Here is a 23,217-nt window from a genome sequence, read left to right on the forward strand (position 1 = left end):
AGTTGGTTCTTTGTATTACCATGCCATGGCGTGGTATCTGATGCATGGCACATAGTAGGTAGTCAGTAAATATGGACAGGATTTACGAATGATTCTAAGATTTCTTAAGTATTTTCTGAATAACCTCATTCTAACTGAATGATCTCGATTTTGAACTCCATCATAGCACCCAGGCAATTCAGTAATTGGAAGGAACAGGCTGGCACAGTTGCTATGTTTCTGAAAATGTCTCTGGAGTTCTTTTCCTTGGCCAAGCATATCCAGTAGTATTATATCTTCTTTTAGTAGGCCATGCCTTAGCTGACTCAGCATATACTCAAATTGCTCAGAGAGGAGAGGTGCCATTTGCAAGGAGGTTTGTGAATTTAGAGTATACTACTGAACAGGCTTGTTAAACTTTTTCGAAATAAAAATGTTTAATCCTAGTCTGGGTACAACAAGATACAAATTCTTTGGAAAACAATTTAACAAAACATACCTAGTATATCTCCTGAAAATATATCCTAAGGATTTCAAAATGAAAGCAAAGATTTATGTACAAAGATGGTGCTTAGGTTTTTTATAGTTAAAAATGAAGATTCTAAGCACCCAGAAAAATTACAAATCGTGGGATGTTCATGAAATACATTTACATGGAAATTTCAAAGTATGCCATGAGAAATTTTTAATAGGAAAACATTTACACAATCATCCTGAATAAATGTACAAGGCATATAAAGTAAAATAAGCATATGAAATTATATACACATATAAAAATTCTCAACTACATAAAACACACCCGTAGATTAAATACTAAGAAAAAATATGCCAAAATAGTAAAAATTATACCCCCTAAATTGAGGATTATTTCTCAATTTCCTTTCCATTCTTATCCCAACGTTCTACAATATGCATGCATTACTTTTATAATCAGAAAAGAGTATTTTTAAAGCAAAGCAAAAATACAAGCTAGTCTTCAAAGCAAAATCAATTTTTACTCAAGATACTCTTTCAACTCACATGAACACTTGGATTCAAAGAATTCAGAGAACAAAGTTCAAAGCAGTTCTAGCTAGGACAGCAAATACCACTATACCATATAATCCGAACAAAACTTAAAGACAGCCATTCCTTCACATTCCAGTTTATTATGCCTATTTGGGAACTATTCTAGAAACGGGCATATTTACCATGCAATGAACAAGACACAACTCTTTTTCTTGTGGAACTTACATGCTGGTGGGGGAGAAAGACAACAGATATGAGGAAAAAAACAAACATGGAATATAATTTCAGGCAGTGCTAAGTGCTATGAATTAAAAATAAAGCAGAGTAAAGGAACAGAGTGAAAGGGGGAAGTTATTTTAGATTGGATGGTCAGAGAAGGCCTCTAAAGAAGAGATATTTGATCACGTAAGCTACTCGCTTAATAACATAAATAGCATTCCTATTGCGTAATTGTCCCAAGATTTAGAAAACTCTATTTACAATATAAAAAACCAAATAATCATCCCTATGAAAATAGCTTCTATTTTTAAGAGGCAGTAAGGTATACTGAACTAGACAGACTAGGTTTAAACCCTTCACTTTGCCACGTAGCACGTGTGTGCCCTTAATCGAGCCGTAAGCTCCATGTCTGTCTGTCTGTCTCCCTCTCTCTGAATCTCAATTTCCCCATGTATAAAAGAGACATACTAGTACCTGGTTTATAAAGTTGTTCAGGGGATTAAGAAAAATAATGTATGGGAAAGAGTCTAGTAATGTAACAGGTATAAGTATTCATTCACTGTGAGTTCCCTCCACATTATGGTTCTTCCACCACATGAATGCTATATATATATTCATTCAGGATATATATATACTGAATGATTTTTCCTGAAGACTCGTTATTGCAAGCATACCATTACTACAAACAGACACATATGTTTTTATCTTCCAATCATATCAGGGACTCCAAAGCCCAAATCACCTCTGACTAAATGCTTGTTAGACATTGGTGATATAAACGACACTGGCTTGACAAGGTTGTTATCATTTTTACAATGTCACACTCACCTTTTCTTTCTTCACTCGGTCATGAACTGCCTGTTTCCATTCTGTGTCCCTAACTCCCAAAGTTTAGGCTCTTCTCAGTCACCAGTTGTAATGATTGATTTTATATGTCAAAATGGCCATGCTATGGTAGCCAGTTGTTTGCTCAAGCACTAATCTAGATGATGCTGTGAAGGTATTTTGTGAATGTGATTTACATTTATAATTGAGATAATTTGAGCAACGCATATTACCTTCTACAATGAGATGGGCTTCATCCAATAAGTTGAAGGCCTTAACGCAAAGATTCTGTCTCAAGACTGCAACAGAGAAATCTTGCCTGGGTTTCCAGCCTGCTGGGCCTGCCCCACAAACGTCTAAAGCCAAAGGTCTAAAATATCTATTTACCCACCTACGTTCCTATCTACCTACTTATCCATCTATCTACTATTGGTTCTGCTTCTCTGAAGAAGCCTAATACACTAGCCAAAGTCAGAATTGGTCTCCCTGCTTCCTCTTTTCATTCTATCATCTACACAGCAGCCAAAGATCCTGTTAACATGTTAGTGAGATAAATTACTCCTCTGGTCAAAATTCTCTAATGGCTTCCCATCTCATACAGAATAAAAGCCCCAAATCCTGAAGTGCCCAATCTCCCCTCTTCTCCATAGCACTTATTACTATCTAACATATTATGTGCTTTACTCATTTTCTTGCTTTCCCCACTAAAATTTAGGTTCCAAGACAAAGTGGCTTTTTGTCTATTTGATGCACTCCTGTATACCCATCCCCTACATGAATTCCTGGCACACAACAGGAACATCATAAATATTTGTTGCTTGAAGAAAATCAAGTGAGTGATTTTTAAAACAAACAAAAAAACAAAACAAACAAAAAAAAAAAAGAGTGAGTTTTAATTTGGTCTTTGTGCTTTCCAGTTTTCTACACTGGGCATGTTATTTCTATTATATTCCAACACTGCTGAGAAGACAACAGTGCCCCCTTATCCACAGTTTTGCTTTCTGTGGTTTGAGTCACCCGCAGTCAACTGCAGTGTGAAGGCAGATGATCCTCCTCTGACATACTATCAGAAGGTCAATGGTAGCCTAGCACTACGTCACAATGCTTACATCATTCACCTCACTTCATCTCATCAGGTAGGCATTCTACCATCTGATATCATCATAAGAAGGGTAAGTACAGTACAATAAGATATTCTGAGAGACCACATCCACATAACTTTTATTATAGTATATTGTTATAATTGTTCTATTTTATTATGAGTTTTTGTCACTAATCTCTTATTGTGCCTAATTTATAAATTAAACTTTATCATAGGTATATATGTATAGGAAAAAACCTAGCATATATACACAAGGTTTGATACTATCTGCAGTTTCACACATCCACTTGGGAGTCTTAGAAAGTATCCCCCAAAGATAATGGGGGAGGCTACTGTAATGTAAATTAGAATAATCTTTTTTGTGGAAGTTTGGTCGAAAGTTTAAAACCCTAAGAAAGGTCATATCCTTTGACTCAAAATTTTTCCAATGAATAATGTAACTTAAGAATTAATCACAAATAGACACTAAAATTTAGTGACGTTAATGCCCGTCAACAAGAGACTGATTAAATTATTGTATGCCCACTGAATGAAACTCAGTTATTAAAAATAGAGACCTAAGGGGTGCCTGGGTGGCTCAGTCGGTTAAGTGTCAGACTTTGGCTCAGGTGGTGATCTCACGATTCATGAGTTTGAGCCCCATATCGGGCTCTCTGCTGTCAATGCAGAGCCAGCTTCAGATCCTCTGTCCCCCTCTCTCTCTGCCCCTCCCCCGCTTGCATTTGTTCTCTCTCTCAAAAATAAACATTTAAAAAAATTTTTTAAATAGAGACCTAAATATACTAATATGAGCCATACTGATAAAAATCAGGTTATAATTCAGTATATAAAGTACGGGCCTATACATAAACAAAGAAACAATAAGTACGTGTGTGTGTGTGTGTGTGTGTGTGTATAAAATTACAGAAAGAAAGAGAGAGCCAAGAAGAAAAAACAAAGGTTGGACACAAAATGAAGTGGGATTATGGTAAATGGTTTATTTTGTTTTCTCTTCTCTAAAATTTTTGCAAAAGTTGAATATAAATCAATAGAAATACATAAAAACAGCATTTTTACAAGCAACGTAACAAATGTCTGTTGCATGAGGCTTTAAGATATCATTTTTATTGAAACAAGTAAAAAGACATTTTCTAATGTGGTCTGAGTCTCATCTGCTCACTTCCCTATCCTCAAAACTATACTGTTAAGCCTTATCATCATGCACTCTGTTTTAGAAACCACAAATTAAATTATTAGATGTAGCTTTAATTTTCCCATAGCAGAGGCTCTCCTCCACAGGAAATGTGGTTTCTTTAGTGCTAGTACTACATGTGAAGCATTGTGATGTGACAACTTTCTCCCAAATATGAATTTACTTGCTGCTCTTCTGATGCTTCCAAGTCTTAGATCATCAAGTCACCCTCACTGTTTTCCGAAAATATGACATGGAAATGATGAGAAACAACCAACCAAAAATTTCAATTCATAGTAAGAATAGAGAAAAATCACTCTTCTAGAAAAATGTTAGAATGAAATCTTTCTGTTTGGCAGTGGACTTTCAAAGCCTATCATCATTAACAAAATACTGAAACTAGCATTAATATGTAAAGGATGGCATGATATAGCACAAGGACCACAGAGGTTGATAACCGATGATGATACTTAGGGAAGGAAAAAACAACAAAAGCTTGAAAGAGACTTCTGTGAGTGAGCATCATGGGATACAAGGAAGTGAAACATGAGCATATGATTTCAAATCAATGGGAAAAAGCGAGATCAGTAAACTGCATATGGAAAACAGACTGGCCATTTAGAAAGAATGTGGATCCCTAATTTACAGCATATACCAAAATAAATTACACAGCAACTCAAAGATTTAAATGTAGAACAGAAAGCCATAAATCACTGGAGGAACAGTAACGGACAGGAATAAGTATGACTACATAAAAAGGAAAACTTCCTTTCGAAATTTTCTTCAAAGTAAAAAGCATTATGAACAAAACTGACAGGCAGATGTCAAACTAGGGAAAATATGCAATAAATGAGTTACTCTAACACATAAAAAGAATTCCTACAAATCAGATTTTTAAAAAATAAAACCATCAATAGAAAAAATGGAGGAAAGGTATGAAGAGACAACTCACAAAACAAGAAACAGAGATGTCCAATAAATAAATATGCATTTACATATATTCCATCTCACTAACAAGCAAATAAATGTACATTACTACAACATATTAACATATTAATCCATCAAAATAGCGAAGAAATACAAAATTAAAATATCCAATGTCATCTAGGGCATCTGAAAAGGGAATCTCTCTTCTCATCCACTCCTTTTAGGAGTATAATTTGACCCAGCCTCTCAAAAGTACAATTTAGCCACCTAAAGTATTTTCAAGTATACACTCTTACCTAGGAGATTATTACAAAAATATACAAAAAGTTAGCTACAATGAGGTTCTATTCAACATTACTTCAAATGTCTTAAAAACTAGAGGCAGTCTTGATGCAGATGGGATAGACTTTTCAAACCAATAATATTAAATGGAATATTATGCAGGGATTTAATTTTTTAACTTTTTTTAAGTTTATTTTGAGAGAGAGCAGGGGAGGGGCAGAGAAAGGGCGGGGGGGGGAGAGAGGGAGAGAGAGAGAGAGAGAGAGAAAGAGAGAAAGAGAGAAAGAGAGAAAGAGAGAGATAGAGAGAGAGAGAGACTGACTCCCAAGCAGGGAGTCGGTCAGCACAGAGCCTGACATGGCGCTTGAATCCATGAACCGTGAGATGATGACCTGAGCAAAAGTGAAGAGTCAAGACACTTAACCGGGTGAGCCACCCAGGAGCCCTTTATGCAGTGATTTTAAATGACAGCAGAAAGTTCATGTTACTATTTGCCACTTTCTATTACTGGTTTAATTTTAAACAATAATAAGTTACTTTAAATAAAAATTTAAAAGTAAAGCTTAAACATTTTTGTGATGATATCCATAGTTTATGGCAATGACTGGACTATAAAATGGTCCAACCTTCATTAAAACAATTTAGCCATATGGGGCACCTGGGTGGTTCAGTCGGTTAAGCGTCTGACTTTGGCTCAGGACATGATCTCACAGTTCGTGGGTTTGAGCCCCACGTCGGGTTCTGTGCTGACAGCTCAGAGTCTGGAGCCTGCTTCGGATTCTGTGCATCCCTCTCTCTCTGCCCCTCCCCTGCTTGTTTTCTTTCTCTCTTTCTCTCTGCCTCTCTCTCTCTCTCTCTCTCTCTCTCTCTCTCAAAAATGAATAAACATTAAAAAAAATTTTTTTAATTAAAAAAAAAGTTTAGCCATACCTTTCAAAATAAAGCACTGCCTACTTTGTGATAAACCACTTAAGTTTTCTGCACTTTGCTATACATGTGTTCTAACTCAAAAAAGAATAAAAAAACTATACTCTCCTTTCTCCCCAACCCTACCAAATCTGTGAATGATAAAAGTACCACTGGTGAAAAAGTTATTTAGACTTCATAAATCTGGGGACATGTCTGTAATACAATGTTAAGTAAATAAAGGAAGTTAACGAAGGTACAGTGTGAGCCCACTTTCCCTAAACCCCTTAATTATAGTGCTACATATCCTCAGATGAATGACAACAACAACAACAACAAAACAAAACAAATACACAGTGGCAGACAACAAACTGTAAACATCTAGGTGTGGCATTTGGGGGATATTGGAAGGGAGATATTATTAAACTTTTCTATATACAGATAATTGAATTAACAATAAAACACTGATATTCTTTGATCAAGCAATTGTACTTCTAGGAGTTCCTTCTATAGACATAATCACTTAAGTCTAAGATATATGTTCAATAAAATTACTAAAGTGCTATGATACAAAAAAACTGAAGTCTAAAGTTCCTTCAGTAGGGAATTGGCCAAATTTTGTTTTCAATTATAAATGATATGATGGAACATTATTGCAGCTATAAAAAAGAAGATGTTATATGGTTTTATATACTGATAGGGAAGAATGCTCAACATATATTATTAATTGAAAAAGTTACTAATTGGGGCCCCTGGGTAGTTCAGTCAGTTCAGGGACTGACTCTTGGTTTCGTCCCAGGTCATGATCTCATGGTTCATGGAATTGAGCCCCACATCAGACTCCACACTGACGGTGCAAAGCCTACTTGGGATTGTCTCTCTCCTCTCTCTCTGTTCCTCTCTCTCTCTCTCTCAAAATACATAAACATTTTAACAAGTTCTTAATTGAAAAACAGTACATATAGTATGGTTCCATTTGTATTTTTTTTTAAGCTTTTGTCTAAAAGGATACTGGGAAACAGATAAGTGATCCTTTGGGAAGTGAGATCTGGGGTCAAAGGAAATTTTATACACCTTTTATAACTTTCAGTATCAATCCTATTATTTTCAAGTCTATGAACCATTTTTCTAATTTTTTAAATGCTGATATGAAACAGTGATTTGTCAAACTTTTTTATCTCTTAGACCATCTTAGATTTGCTTTAAAATGCCCCAGAAAAAGACAAAGTTGAAGAAGAAGAAAGTTGAACCAAGAATAGCACGATTTTGAAAATTATTCAAGGGTTGAATTGAATAGTTCTCTTTATTGTTCTGTATGTTTGGGAATTCCTACAGCAAAATCTTCACATAAAATCTTACTAAGAGCCCTGCTATATAATACAGATAAATCCAGAGCTATTCTGGGTGAGGCACAAGTAGGAGGAAGCAGTGTGCTAGGCCCTCCTTTATCCCTCTAGTGACTCCAAAGTCAAACTCTGGGCTTCCATGGGACATTTAAAACACCACTCTTATAATCATTATCATCACCATAATAACAGCCTGCACAGCTTGATGGTTCCTCCTTGCCTAACAGGCAGAAGGAAGACCCTAAAACAGCAACAAATGTTCTCTCTGGGTGGTGAGTTTACCAATGGATTTTTTTTTTTTTTAATAAGAGTATTTTGTAAATTTTCTTATAAAGAGAAATAAGGTGTTTTTTTTAACGTTCATAAAATATAAAAGACTCTTCCATTAAATAATCCAAAAGGTTACTCAAAGCCTTCACAGTGGCCTCAGAGTGCAACAAGATAATCAACAAGAAATGATAAAATCCCAATGCTCATTAGAAATGAGACAAAGACAGTGAGTTGGAACAGCCATGTCTGACAAACAGTCCTGAACAAAAGGAGAACACCTGACAGAAGGGGCCATATCATGTGCCTTTATCTTATTCTTACTTGCCCCAGAATGGAATCTAAGACTTAGACTGGAATTCGCTCTTCTTGAATAGGGAACCAGGAAGAAGCAATGAAAGATAGGGATTTTCATCCCCTCAACAACAAGCAATTACTAAGAGGTAGCTTCCTCTACTTCACAAAATCCTGTACGTAGATACATCTGCACTTTTAAGGATGAGGAAACTGAGATTCAGCTAATTTAAGTCACTTGCCTAGTGTCACAGAGCTACTGAGTAGCAGGCAGAAGACTAGAACTGAGGTTTGTCTGCTCCAGAGCCAGGATTCTTTCTACCAAGCTACAGCTCATATCTAAAAAAATATCCTCTTTTGCTGGCAGCTGTAAGTTCCACCTGTAGTGTTCTTAACCCACTGTGGCTCACTATCCATACTTAAAGAAAAGAAACAAGAAAGGTAGCTGTCAAGAGGTTGTACTGATTGTCCAGCACTACCCACACTAGAGCTTGGAAGGAAGCACTACAACTTGATTCACATGATCCCTGCTGTCGATCCAAATCATCAGTCCTACCCTTGAGGAAGGCTTAGCACTAACACTCTCCCCAGCTGACAGCTCACAAATGGCATTCCCAAGAAAATCTGCCCGTCCACTACATGGAACCACTACATTCTAGGTGCGTTAGCTTTCAACTTTTGATACTGGAAATAAAGAATTTGTTCTTAAACAAATGGCAGTTGCCAAGTTAATATCACTACAGAATGGTGACTAGAGCACTGGCTTTGCAGCTATCCAGACCTACATTCATAGCCCAGTTCTGTCACTTAAATAAATGTGCAACCTTAAGCAAGTCAGTTCAGTTCAATAACTGCATATACCAAAAAGCCACCACAGAGAACTTGTGCATAAGGATTACATGAAACAACCTAGTGCCTAGAGCCTGACACATAAAAAGGAGGTGGAAAATAAATGATACACACTGTTATTAACACTAGTATTATTACTCCTGTGCCCCATTAGTCTTGGGATCTTAGCAAATACTCTACACGGTCTGAACGCTTGATTATCTGATGTAACGATCAACTGGTTCAATCTGGATACCTGAACCAACTGAGATATTGATTCAGTTCAGCTTGTTCACAGACATCCAGATATTCCAGTCCAACTGTTCTTTAAAAAAATGCTGAGAGTTAGTCCTAGTTTAAACCGGTTCGCTTTTTTTTTTTTTTTTTTTTGGCTAACTTCATAGTTTTATTAGACACACACTTTCTCCCTCTCTCTCTCTCTCGGACTTTATTTGTAGTTCAGTCTGGATTTTCATTCATGGGTCTGCTTACTACAGGGCACCCCATGAGAATAGGGAACAAGTCTGTATTCATCTTTATGTGTCCAGCAGCAGTATAGGCCAAGGCACATAGCAAATGCTTAGTAAATATTCTCACAGAAAAGCCATTCAGGAACCTCACTAGCTTTAAGATTCAGGAGGGCTCATTCTGGCAATAGAAATGCAATTTTTTTCACCTACAGATATCTGGCAGGTTTTCCCTTTCTGATTTTCAAATAAATAATGACGAAACAAGCCACACACCAGATAGCTCACTAGTAAAGTTTTCACAAACAAAACTAAGATGGGAAACTCTAGAAATAGTAGCATTCAAGCACCGAGGAAAGAAAAACAACTTTGGAATCAGGCAAATCTGGGGTTCAAATGCCAACTCCGCCATTTCACAGCTATGTAGTATTAACTTAGGTCCAGTCACCCATAACACCTCTGAAACTCAGTTTTCCACATCTGAAAAATGGGGATAATTACACCTACCTCACCAGGTTATCACGAAGTTAATATATGTGAAGCACCAAGTACAGTTGATGGAAAATGATCTTTATTTTTTAAACAGCTTATTGAGGTAAATGAGTGATTTTCACTTTTTCAGTCTTTGCTATCCCTTTTCTCACAAATGGCAGAAACCAGAGGGACTGTATAATGCCAAAGATAACTACTATCTTTATTTCTGCTTTTCAAAAGGTATGCTAATTCAGCCACACAGTCTAATTGGCTAAAGCTCCATCTGGCAATGGGTCTGGTGTGGTAATTTTAAGGGGGACCCTGTCATGCAACTCCAGAGCCTAGTCAACTAGGCTCTTCAGATAACCTGTTTCTTCCCTTCTGAGGCCTTCTTAAAATGGGTGAGCTGAGAGATGTGCCAAGTCAAGCAAGACTCATCTTTGTGATAAACCAAAGATGTAGCATATAAGCCAAAAGGCATTCTTTGAAACCCAAACCCAAATTAAGTCAACTAAATTGTAGCACTGTTTGGAGACTGTAGGTAGAGAGCAGGAACACAGGTGTTAAATAGTAATAGGTAAAACCAGTGACTAGACAGGAAAGAAATCTTCCATGTTCATGGATACATGCTTACTTTCCATTCACAAATGGAAGAGAGTAATTATTTGCAAATTCCAATCAGCGGAGTATGTATTTCACTTTACTGTGCTGCAGATTCTCAATTATATACTTAAGAAAATAAAAACCTAAATAAACAAAATTCCCTATATATCTCTAAAGACAATATTTGCTCCATTCACATTTCAGTGAATATCATTCAATACTTCACCTTATTTCAAGATCCAGTCAAGGCAAGTTTACATTTTTTTCTCTTAAATGATTTTCATTGGGAGAGATAAGTCACAGAACTTTGAACACATTAGTGTTTCCATTTTCAACAAGGTAAGAACCAGTATTTCCTCCTACTCGCCCCACCTCCAGAGATCTCAAAATAATGTTACTAAAATATATTGAATAATGCTTCCCATTGGTCAATTACTTTTAACCGAATTCAATAAAAAGAATTTGCACTTCAATCTGCACAACAATTCTTCCCCTACTTATATTTCTGGAAAACAACTCAATCACTCCACCAAAAATTAACTTTAACATTCAAGTAAGCATTTTCAGAAAAACAGAGACACTGTTACTACAAGGCAAATATCCATTATTTAGCACCAAGGAGAGTACATGCGACAATGTCTGCTATTTCAAGAACATTTTTGTTAAAGCTACATTGCATGCAGGGAAGCTGCTTTTCCAAAGGTAAATACACACCACGCTGGAGCCTCACTGAAACATCCGATCCCTGGACCCTGAAGAGTTGTATTGCCTTTTTATGCACACCCCTATAACAACTGGATCTTACACTGAACTTACTCTCTAGTTAATTGTGTTAATGAGGTTCCAGTAGAGTTTTCTAAAGAAAGCAATCTGAATCAATAACCACACTAATGCTACTCAGAATGTTTGCTAGTAAGTAAATAAAATACACAATCCCAATGTGAAAGAAGTTCTCCTCCCTCCTTGCTTCCCCGCTCCATTTAGAGACTGTAAACATGAATAGAAAGATAACCTTGAGAACAGTAAAGTCATCCATGCCATCGATAATATCCCTCTAACTCATTTCCTGATTTTACAGTGTTTTCCAAAAACAGGGCAGTCTCCACAGGATACCAGGAATTTCATAATGCTTTTTAAAGATATAATAAACTGTGTGGAATATGCAGTGATGAAAACTAAATATTGCTACTGAAACCATACTTAATTAAATACATGTTTCCTCTAAACAGAGTTTCCCCAATAAAGCCACAACGTTTTCTGCCTTGGCTCCCTAAGATTCCATCCCAACGAGTGCAAGAGTGCAATCCGGCCACACTGCTGCTGACAGTTTTTTTCCTGAGCAACCCTCCCCACCCCCAAAAAAGTTTTACTTTTATCTGTGGAATTCTCTGCCAGCCTCGGCCTGGAAACCTGGGTGGACCCTGAGGACAGGTGTCAGATCTGGCCTTTGGGAGGTGGCCCAAACCGACAGTTATTGGCAGCATAAAGCTGTGACCTTCAATGAACTTCAATTTGAGGTTTTATACAATTAGGGATTCCCTCCCCACTCCTTTTTTGAAGGAGGGAGTGAAAGCATGCCAAAAGATGAGTTTCAAAATAGAAAAATCAGCACTTGAATTATGAAACCCTCCCAACTCAACAAAGAACTGTTAAAAGTAGCCAAATGGAAATTATCAGGGTTTTGTGGGCACATGCACAACTATTAAACATAAGAATCAGAACTTCAAGGTAGGGAGGAGGGGAGAATAAAAAGCAGGAGCAGAAAAAGAGGAGTAGAACAGGGCCCAGCCAAAGACCCATTTTCTCAGAAGGGCCCCTCTTGGTACTAAACTCCTTCATGGGGGGCACCCAGGCTGGAGAAAAGCAGAGGGTTACACAGAACATTTAGCAGACTTAACATTGGATTAAACACACTACTGCAAGTTTCAACAAATGTTCATGGCATACGTAAAAAACACATTTACAACAAGAAAGAAGAGAGGCACCTGGAGACATCTGACACTGGGCATGCTCTGCAGGCAACTCAGTGCGCACATGCTCTCTACCAGGTTGGCGCAGCCTAGCCACAAAGACCTTGGCACAGAACACTGCAGGATGACAAAAAGGAAGGAAGAGAAGAAGCAGTTAGAGGCCGCAACAAATCACTCCTTCACACAGGCAACTTGAATGTTAGTCGGGCAGGGGATGCACCCGTGGCAGTTTGGAGGTCAGGGGTGGTGGTCCTAGACAACTTACTGAAACCCTGGGAGAGGGCCCACTTTCTGTCCTACAGAAAGGAGGTTTCTGCTGCCAACCGCGAATTCCTCAGGACACAGTGAACAGAATCAAGAGGGAGAGAGAGAATGTTTAAATGGAAACCCACTAGAGGGAACTGTGAAAGTTGAGCGCACAAGATTAGGGGTGAGATTGTGACTATAACTTCATAAAAGTAACGGTTTCTAGTCTGCGTCATAGAATTATAACTCCCATCATTACCATCACTTACTATGTGCCTGGGACTTTAAACGTGTTTTCTAATTCCCACACCACAGTAAAGAAACTGAGGCTCAGAGGTTAAATCATTTGCACAAGGACACACAGCAAAGGAGTGGAAAGCCAGAATTTCAAATCTTCGTTTGTCTGCTATTAAACCCACATGAATTCTACAAGACTATGATGCTTCTATTGTAAAATCACCTAAATTTTTATCATGTAGATACAGTTTTGCACTTCCCTAAATAAAAATCACAGGACATCTACAGACATAAGGCAAAAGGAATAAGAAAGATGAGTGATAGATTGATAGACACAGGCAATAAAAGAGCTGATTAAAAACACATCTGATTTTCAGTGACACCCACACCTCTGCCCTCCAAAGAAAAAACTTTGGAATATGATGATATTGATTTTAGACTTTGTTTACAAAGTTCATTTGACAAGTAAGAATTTAAAGGTTTGTTTCATTTACCCATTCCCATTCTCTTTCAAAAACTTGCTGGTTTTAAGGGAATTAAGAAAAAAGGGAAATATAAAAATAAATATAGGCATTGTGGCTAGTATTTTTAAGCCATTAGATTATATACTGTATTCAATAAGTACTTTTTTGGCAGATCTAAGGTCAATGAATTCACTGTGGCAAAAACAACAACCATGCAAAAAAAAAAAAAATTTTTTTTTAACTGAAGGTGGGTGTTTGGATTCAACCAAAATACTCCAGAAGTCTTAGACTCAACATCATAAACTTGTTTACCCTAGCTATAATTAGGATGGTCAGACATCCTCATTTTCCTTGGACAGTCCAGGTTTACACTTGTTGTCCCAGAATAACTTTCATTCTCAGAAGTGTTCTGGTTTAGGAGACAAATTCTGTGGTCACCCCAATTATATTATAAACAAAGTCAGCTATGCTTGAAACCAAATAGACCTGGGCTCCTATCCAGCATCTGCCACTAACTAGCTACATCTCACCTACAATTTAGCTAGAGTATTGAGATTATTTAGAAAAGGCATTTAAAGAATACAACACCAGAGGAACCAAACAGAATAAAAACTTGAGCAGCTTTTTGGTAACAACAAAAATGCCATACATTTCCAACATGTGCCTCAACTCCAAAGTTTACCAGAGACAATACAGAAATCTATTACTGATACTACAGGCACACATTTTGTTACCCCAACCCTTTTGCAGAGTGCCACAAAAGATGCTGAATAAATATTTGTATAATAAAAATAGCTGCCATTTATCAAGTCCTTCTCATACACTAAACAGCTGACATAGTAAACCCTTACAAGAGTTTTACTCTTTTAAGGGAGGTATTATTCCATTTTACAGATGAGGAATCTGAGGATCAGCAAAGGAGCACTTAATTTACTGAAATAGCAACTTGTTCAAGGTACAAGAAAACAAGGGCTATGGGGCGTCTGGATGGCTCAGTCGGTTAAGCCTCGGACTTTGGCTCAGGTGGTGATATCAAGGTTCCTGAATTCGAGCCCCACGTCAGGCTCTGTGCTGACAGCTCAGAGCCTGGGGCCTGTTTCTCTCTCTGCCCCTCCCCTGCTCACTTGCTTGCTCGCTCTCTCTCTCTCTCTCAAAAATAAACATTAAAAATAAAAGCTAACACAAGAAAACAAGGGCTAACTGGTGGCAAAATTAGGACTAGAAGTTAATCCTGCCTGACTCTAAGCAAACTCATTTTCCTTCCACTAAAACTATTCAGAGATATCTAGTAAATGCTTATTAAAAGAATACTTACATCAGCATGCATCAGAAGTAGATGGGCAGAGAAAAGACCCAGACACAATACATTTGTACACACTGCTTACATCAATTATTTAAATTAAATAAACTCAATATCCCCATAGTTCAATTTAAGTTTCCTTTTTGGAATCTTTAACCAAATCACAGAATCACTTAGATCTGAGTATACAGTTTAAGGATTACACTTGGATTCAGCAATTGATACCAAATTAACACCAAAGCTCACCAAAGCTCACCAGCAAACCAATTTTCATTTATTCCACAAAAAATAGGTTCCAGAGCTCGCAAGGTTTAATATGTATTTGACTCAAAGAGTAAAACTATGAAGGCCTAAGAATACTATACCCTGATCAGATTCTGCTAATGCCTTGGGATCCAAAACTTAAAAAAAGGTGTGTGTGTGGGGGGGGGGGGGGGAAGGAGACACATTTCACATTTAATAAACCAAAGAATCACAAAGAACTGGAAGACAATTTAGTCCATACTTCCACCCATAATTTTAGAAGAAACTAAAGCCCAAAAAGAAAAATAATGATCTTCCCAAGGTTAGGAAACCGTCAAATGACCTAATACTTAAAAAATGTATGGAAAACAATGTAAAGAAAATTTCCTGAGAAGTTAACTTCAAAATATTAACCATTTAGTACTGTTTTTAAAAGTTTGATATTGAAATTGTACATTCAGGGAAATATAAGGACACTTTCAAGATCTAATTTCCAAGAATTTACCTTTATAACATCTATGAAGGACATTGTGGGATACAGAGAGTAATGCCAGTATTTATTAAAGGTATTAGAACTGCTTTATTTTCACTCTTAATTACCTTGAAGCTAAGAGACCAACCACAGTGCTGAAAAAGTCTTTACTCAACAGAAAATGCCACTCTAGAAAATACACCCATTTTTAATAAGGATGTACCTGCTAGTCTAAACAAGGTTCCTCTTAAGTGTAGTGACCAAAAAGACATTGACATAATTTGAAAACAATGGATAAAACTAAAAGTTCCACATTTATCAACCTAAGAGCATTAAAATGCAGCTAGGACCACAGGAGTAACTGATTCTTGAAGATTCCAATCTAAAATTTAGGGACGTGGATAGAAACCTATGTTGACTATTACGGAATAACTATTATCTATCATTCTTCAACAGAATAAAGATTTCTTCCTGTGAGCTATATTCAAAATGTATAGACTATTGTCTTTTTTTTTTTTTTAAGATTATTGGTTTCTCTATAAACTTAAGGAACACTATCTGATTATTAAAATATATCTCAAGAAGTTACCCTAACACTGTGGGTATTTACCGATTTTAACAAATGCTTATTGACCTACTTATTAAGCCAACAGCAATACAAACTAAGCTTCTTTCCTCTTGAGACTTTAGCCTCAAGCTCAAGAGAAACCCACTGGGTCACAATGGGAACACTTAACAGAGGCTTTTTAGGGGTAGAAAACCCCCAAGAAATGTTTGCTCTAATTTCACATTTAGCTATTTGCAATGACTAGTACACTAATTTAGGATTATCCATAAAGAATAAGAAATGATTCACAAAGTGTTCTAATATTAACAGCAAATACTCAATTAGATTGATTATATTTGCAGTTCTATAGCCAAAGAAAATAGCAGTAGTCAAGGGAACAGAGAATGTTTATTAATTTTGTCATATCCACTGTATAATCAAAAACCAAAATCAAGGGCGCCTGGGTGGCTCAATCGGTTAAGCGTCCAACTTCAGCTCAAGTCATGATCTCACAGTTCGTGAGTTCAAGCCCCGCATTGGGCTCTGTGCTGACAGCTCTGAGCCTGGAGCCTGCTTCAGACTGTGTCTCCCTCTCTCTCTCTCTGCCCCTCCCCCTTCACATGCACGCGCACGCACTCTCTCTCTCAAAAATAAATAATCATCAAAAAAAATTTTTTAAAAATCAGGGCCATCATGGTGAGAAATACTGTAAGTAAGTAAAGACAAGAAGAATAACAGCTTTTGGCATTTTTCAAAAGCAAAAAGTTATTAAAAGAGGTAGGAGAGAAATGTCCTAGTCTCTCTTCCTATTGCCATAGGAACCACAAATCAAAAGGAAAAAGTAGCTGCAGGCACCTTGTCTTCTAATTGGCTGGCTTGAAGGAGAACTCACAAAAGCTAACTTTGGTCTGTTTCTAGATGGGATTGTTTTGAATATCCTGCCCTGATTCCTTCTCAAAGAGGCAATTCTTTTGAAAGCTACCCAAAGAGGTATTTTATGTCAATGGTCTCTCTAATGTCACTCTGATTCAGATGTATGCCTTATTTTCTACATTTTTATAAATATATATTTAGGGGTTTTCTATAAATCCTCTAATTTTTTTTCTTTAAACCACCTCCCACAGAATCATTACCAGCCTCATCTAACTCCTATCATCATGCTTGGGATAACCAATAGAGTAGCTTAAATACTATTTTGTTCAACAAACAACTTATATCTGCAGACAGAAAAGCAATTAAGAAATTCTCTCTTGTCCGGGAGTTCAAAGGAGGGAATTTTGAGAATGTGCAGTGTAACACACACACACACACACACACACACACACACACAAATAGATTTAACCCGCCCAAAGGAGAAGGATGCCTAAACTAAGCCATAAAGGATGAGTAGGAGGCAGCCAGGGTAAAAAGAGAAAGAAAGACATTCCAGGCAGAATAAATAGCATAAGCAGAGCCAAAGAGCTAAGAAATGGCACATCCTACTCAAAGATCTGCAATTAATTTAGCATTACTGAAGTATTTCAGTACGAGATGGGGAAAGCGGAAAGGCCAAATCACAGAGGTCTTTCATAAACCCTTCTATCAAACTTGGACTTCATCCTGTAGGACAACAGCTCTCATACTGTGTGCTGTATAACTCACCAGTAAACAACCAAAACTCCCCAAGTGTGCGGTCCAATTCTTTATCAACATGTGCAAGTTTTTTTTTTTCCAGCAACTCGGCATACATACTGTTTCAAACACATCTGTCAAAGGGATAGAAGCACAACATGCAACATACTGGCAAGGGTGGGGGTAAGGTTCTTAGACTCAAAGGTGGGGACAAAGCAGAATATCAAGCCAAAGCCAAGCCAACTCAAGCCAGCATGAGAGAAAGATCTATGTTTTCAGGAACATGTGGGAAGCATCTGCCACATGCAAGAATGGAGAAAAAAGAATTCTGCTCAATAGTAACCCAAATAAAGAGATAAAGAGAGGAAGTCAATGGTACAAAAACCATGTATGTTTTTATAGATATTGTGAAATAAGAGCGTTTTGATTTTTTAATGCCTTCAAGTGAGACATCAAAAACTTTAGAGTTCAAAACACTGCTAGAGTCAATGAGGAGACAACTGTTAAATCGTTTTAAGCAGAGAGGAACGACTCCTGGTAGCTGGAGAGAAGCATGTTGAAGAGAAGTTAGAAACAGAAGTCTCTTGAAGAACCTACAAGACAGTCTCTCGTTTTTATTTTACAACCAATACAAAGTTCTTCCAGCCAGGCTGCAAAGAGTGGATACAAGGGCCAGCACTTACCTTTGGAAGTACATGCCTACAGTCAATTTTCATAACCCAGTCTAGGTTCTTTTTTTCCTAATAAAATTTCCACTATGCCCTACTGATAGGACAGGATATAAAACAGAGAGTGCCATGGTAATGAAATGAGGGCTACCAAATAACAGAAGTGAAATAAAAGCTCCATTTTATGGTTACCATTTGGCCATGACACTCTCCACTGGGAATCTCTATCCAGGAGTGGGGATTTGGTCCTGAAGAATCATACAACAGGCAGGCTCAAGGAGATTACCTAACTCTCTCTCTAAACATGGATGTGAAAGCTACAGAGTATCCATTCTTTCAGTTGGAGGCTGTCCTTACCTCAAAGCAAATAAAGCAAGTATTAAAAGTCATCCAAATTAGGAACTATCCTTATTGTGTCCGAATTCTCAGACTACTGCTTTTCAAGAAGCAGCAGCTGTAATGAAAACAGAACCACAGAAAGCTTTTAAAAGCATCTCCTAAGATTCAAAACCTAGGCTTCTACTGTTAAAATGTTTGACAGCAAACTACAAGAGCGAACTCCCACCAAAAATTGTATTACTTTTAAAACCAAGAACCATAATTCAGTAATCAGGTTGTAGAATAAAAGTTAACTCACGATTTAAAGGCATTCATCAAAGCCCTTTGAAGAACTGAATACTAGTCCAATGCCTCCATGTGTGAAAGACTTTCTTTTCCTTATAATGATATTTTATTATAGCAGAATTTGATGGTATAAACTATATGACATAACTAAGAAAGTTACTGCTTTAATTGTTAACAACTGTATGGTAGAACTCCGTATTTATAAACAATATACCACAGAGCATCTTCAGGCTGGGATATATGTGAAAAGAAGAAAAGGTTATGAGGAAGAGGCCACAGTGGAAGGAGGAAGAAAAAAAAAAGAAGGGTGAGGAAACCTGATACTATCTGCAAGTTTTAGAGCTTCAAATTTAAACAAACAGCAGTGAAATCAGGACTCAAAGCCAGAGCCCAGACTTTCCTTAAACCCTACAATAATTTTAAAAACAAATATTTTAATGTCCAGGAAATGATCTCATCTTGAATGATTATCTAAAATGAGAGACCAGAACTTGCAGCTAATAAAATTAAAATAGATCTTTGCAGATTTATCTTTGGTAGACAGATGAAGGTAATTTTTCTTTTTGAATTTTTATTCATTCATATTTTCTGATTTTTCTCCAATGAACATCGAGTACTTATGATAACAGTTTAACACTACATTGCATAGTTTTAAGTGATGTTTTATTTTGTTTAATTGTAAGTTGTTATACATTATAAACAGTAATTTGACAACTTAAATAAAAACAAATTCTTTCCCCAAGAATGAGTTAAGTCCATTTTTAACAACTGTAGTTTACAGTTGTGTTAAGATGCTGGAATGGTAGAAAAATATTTTTTACCTAGTGACCCTCAGAAATAGCAGTACACCTCAAAATGCTAGCACCTTATTCATGAGTGACTCCATAGGTAAAAAGGCATCCTTGTCCACTTAACTACCACCCAGCATTCAAAAATGTCCCCAGGTTTTTCAGAGCTCTCACAGAAGCTGGAAAGGAGGATTAGATATATGAATGGGGGGAGCAAAATCTCTGTTCTAAGCAGCATGACAGAGAACAGGATGTAACAAAGTCATCTACTTCCGGCAGAGCCACAAGGGTCCTCAGTTGTACTAGGCCCAGTATCAGATTCAGCTGCCAAGAAGGAACAGTCTCCCCCAGCAAGCTCCAGGTCGGATCAGTATGAACCCAATCCCAATGCGGTTTATCCAAGATCCACAAATCCTGAGACAGGAGAGAATTAAACAGTAAGATTAAGTACATCTGAGCCTTTGTCAGTTAGCATCTGTGGTCCAATAAGGAAGCTTATTCAGGACTAGGGGAGACCACCAAACTACAAGCTTAACTTCATTTTCAATGAAAATGATAAATGTAAATGAAAATTTACCAAAAAAGGATAAAGTGGGAGGGGGATGCACATTCATATTTTCAAAGTGCCTACTATGTGCCACACACTGTACTGTGATCTCATTAACTCTCATACCACCTCTGGCCAGACAGGTACCTTAGCTTTGAAGAGGAAGAAACTGGGGCGCGTGGGTGGCTCAGTCACGGTCTCACGGCTCATGAATTCAAGCCCCGAGTCAGGCTCTGTGCTGGCAGTTCAGAGCCTGGAGCCTACTTCGAATTCTGTGTGTGTCTCTCTCTCTGCCTCTCTCCTACTCACACTCTGTCTCTCTCTCTCAAAAAATAAACATAAAAAGTAAAAAAAAATAAAGAGGAAGAAACTGAAGACAAGACACAGCAAATAATTGGCGAGAGGTCAAAAGTGCAGATTTGCAATTCTATCTGACTCCAAAATCCCTGCTTTCTTCCCTAAAATATACTGCCTCTCATTTCCTTTGCTTGCCATTAAACTCCCTGGAGCAGCAATTTCCTCTAATCTACTTGCAAATTTTATCTTCTTGTTACCCATCTATACAACCTCTCCTGTGCAACTTATCAATACATACTCAATACTTGAAAAACAGGTACATCATTGTCTCAGCAATTTCAAGTGTGGAAAATTAAATTATGGACAAAAATAAAGCCATGTCCAAAAATACAGCTAAGAATATGTTCATCACATCACTGTCATTACAGCAAAGGAAAAAATGCCCAACAATAGAGATTGGTTATATGAACTACAGACCATCCAGAAGACAGAATATTATGTGTCCACCAAATAAAAATCCTGTTGTAGGAGTATATTTATTGACCCAGAAGGAAGTTTACAATATATGGAAAGTTAAAATACACTGAAAAAGTTCAAGAAATATGAAGTGAATAAAGGCTACAAATCAGGACTTTCGTAATGATCCCATTTTTACTTAATAAAACATAAAATATATATAAAATATCCAGAAGTAAATACAGATGATGTTTACTTTACTTTCTCTTTCTTTCTTTTTTTTTTGGTCCACTATAGATTTTCAGATGCAGTTGACAGACAATTGGCAACACAGTACTCCGGTTTCTCAATCCTCTCTTCCAGGCCACCTCCAAACACAGGAACTGGCACTTCCCCACTGTTACTTACGGAACTGGTCATCGCAACCTGTCCCCCTGATTCTGGCCTATTACCCTTCAATGAAGGTGGAGAACAGGTAGGGTTAAGCTAGGTCTCAGAATTTAGCTGCACTCTGAGATAACAAAGACACTAACCTAAATTCATTTCAATGCCTGAGGCTTCTAGACAGCTAACTAAGGGAACTCAGCAAAAAAAAAAAAAAAAAAAAAAAAACAAAAAAACTCTTAAGTACAGGTGTTTTGTCTTCTAACGCTGCCACCTCCATATATCCGACAACCCATACTCCATAACATCTGAGAGGACTTCCGGGTAAGAGACCTAAAACCTCACCTCATGTTTTCGACATCATCTGAGACCTGCGGGACACCTGATTTCGTTATCTACACCAGAGCACCAAACCCCACTCTGAGTTAATCCAACTTCCCATTCCAAACACAGGGGTTGGCTGCAACCCTTCCTAGTCCTATCAACTCTCACAAGCCAAAAAAACTTTAATCAGAGAACTTGTGAACATGTCTGCACAACAAGGTCTGATTGCTATATGACATACTGAATCAAAATCCTTGACCTATTTTTATGAGAGTGCAAAGTTCACCATGTTTCTAAAAGACCATTAGAACATACAGAAAGGGAAAACTTTTTTCCCTGATATAATGGATATTCTCATTTTTTTCTAGGAAGAGATATCATTTTCAGGAAGATGATGTGACTTATATCTACTCTCAATGGGTCTGACTCAATTACAGTCAGACCATACCACAATCATATTGGAACTTTTTCATTTTAAACTGATTATTTATTCAAAAAGGCTTACTGAGCATACCAGTACACTAACTGCCTCAATAGACACAAGAATTCTCAAAACTAAATATTCTGGTATTAAAATTATTTCTGGAAATAAAGCTATACTCTTTCCCAGTTCACTAAAGAAGACAGCTAAATTCCTAAAGAAGTATAAAATATTTTAAAGAAATGCAGTTTCACAGCTTTTAAGAGTATTAAAACTTAAACCCTACTAACTAATGGTATTTTAAAAACACCAAAATACAAAAAAAAAAAAAAAAAAAAAAACCTTCCAAAGACTTTCAAAGCTTTCACCATCTAATATGCTTCCTGTTTCATTATTAACTCTGAAAAAGCATCTATAGAATGAAAGTCGGTCCTACAAAGAAATCTTTTCAATTCAGACCTTACACCCTTTAAACAAGCCCTCTAATATTTTCTAAACACTGCTGATTTCTCAAATGTATACTTACTTTCAGAGACCTAACCAGCCAAGTTAGTAGAGTCTCAGTGTTTAAAATTTTATACATACACAAACACAATCAACTGTGTATTGACTGACTTAGAAAACAATGGTAATTGGGGCGCCTGAATGGCTCAATTGGTTAAGCGTTTGACTTTGGATCTCAGCTCAGGCCATGGTCCCAGGGTCATGGGATTGAGCCCGAGTTGGGCTCTGCCCTGACAGCACAGAGCCAGCTTGGAATATTCTCTTCTCTTCTCTCCTCTCCTCTCCTCTCCTCTCCTCTCCTCTCCTCTCCTCTTCTCTCTCTCTCTCTCTCCCTCCCTCTCCCCCCCCCCTTTTCCCTCTTGCACACTCCCACTCTCTCTCAAAATAAATTTAAAAACTTAAAAAAAAAGAAAACA

At 37.2% G+C, this 23,217-nt stretch overlaps 1 protein-coding gene across 10 annotated transcripts in view; it reads right to left on the reverse strand.

Annotated features, from left to right (window-relative positions):
* The window catches only part of FBXW11 (F-box and WD repeat domain containing 11), a 119,525-nt gene that overhangs the window by 69,154 nt on the left and 27,154 nt on the right, over nt 1-23,217 (reverse strand). For 5 of the 10 annotated variants that reach the window (XM_060635027.3, XM_060635026.3, XM_078446825.2 and 2 more), the window contains one exon: nt 12,684-12,785. The exons of the other annotated variants lie outside the window; for them this stretch is intronic. In XM_060635027.3, coding sequence (XP_060491010.1) covers nt 12,684-12,785 — 102 coding nt within the window. The remainder of the gene's footprint in view (nt 1-12,683; nt 12,786-23,217) is intronic. 10 annotated transcript variants of the gene reach the window in all.

The sequence above is a fragment of the Panthera onca genome, chromosome A1, assembly GCF_046562875.1.
Source record: "Panthera onca isolate mPanOnc1 chromosome A1, mPanOnc1 haplotype 2, whole genome shotgun sequence".
Taxonomy (NCBI): Eukaryota; Metazoa; Chordata; class Mammalia; order Carnivora; family Felidae; genus Panthera; species Panthera onca.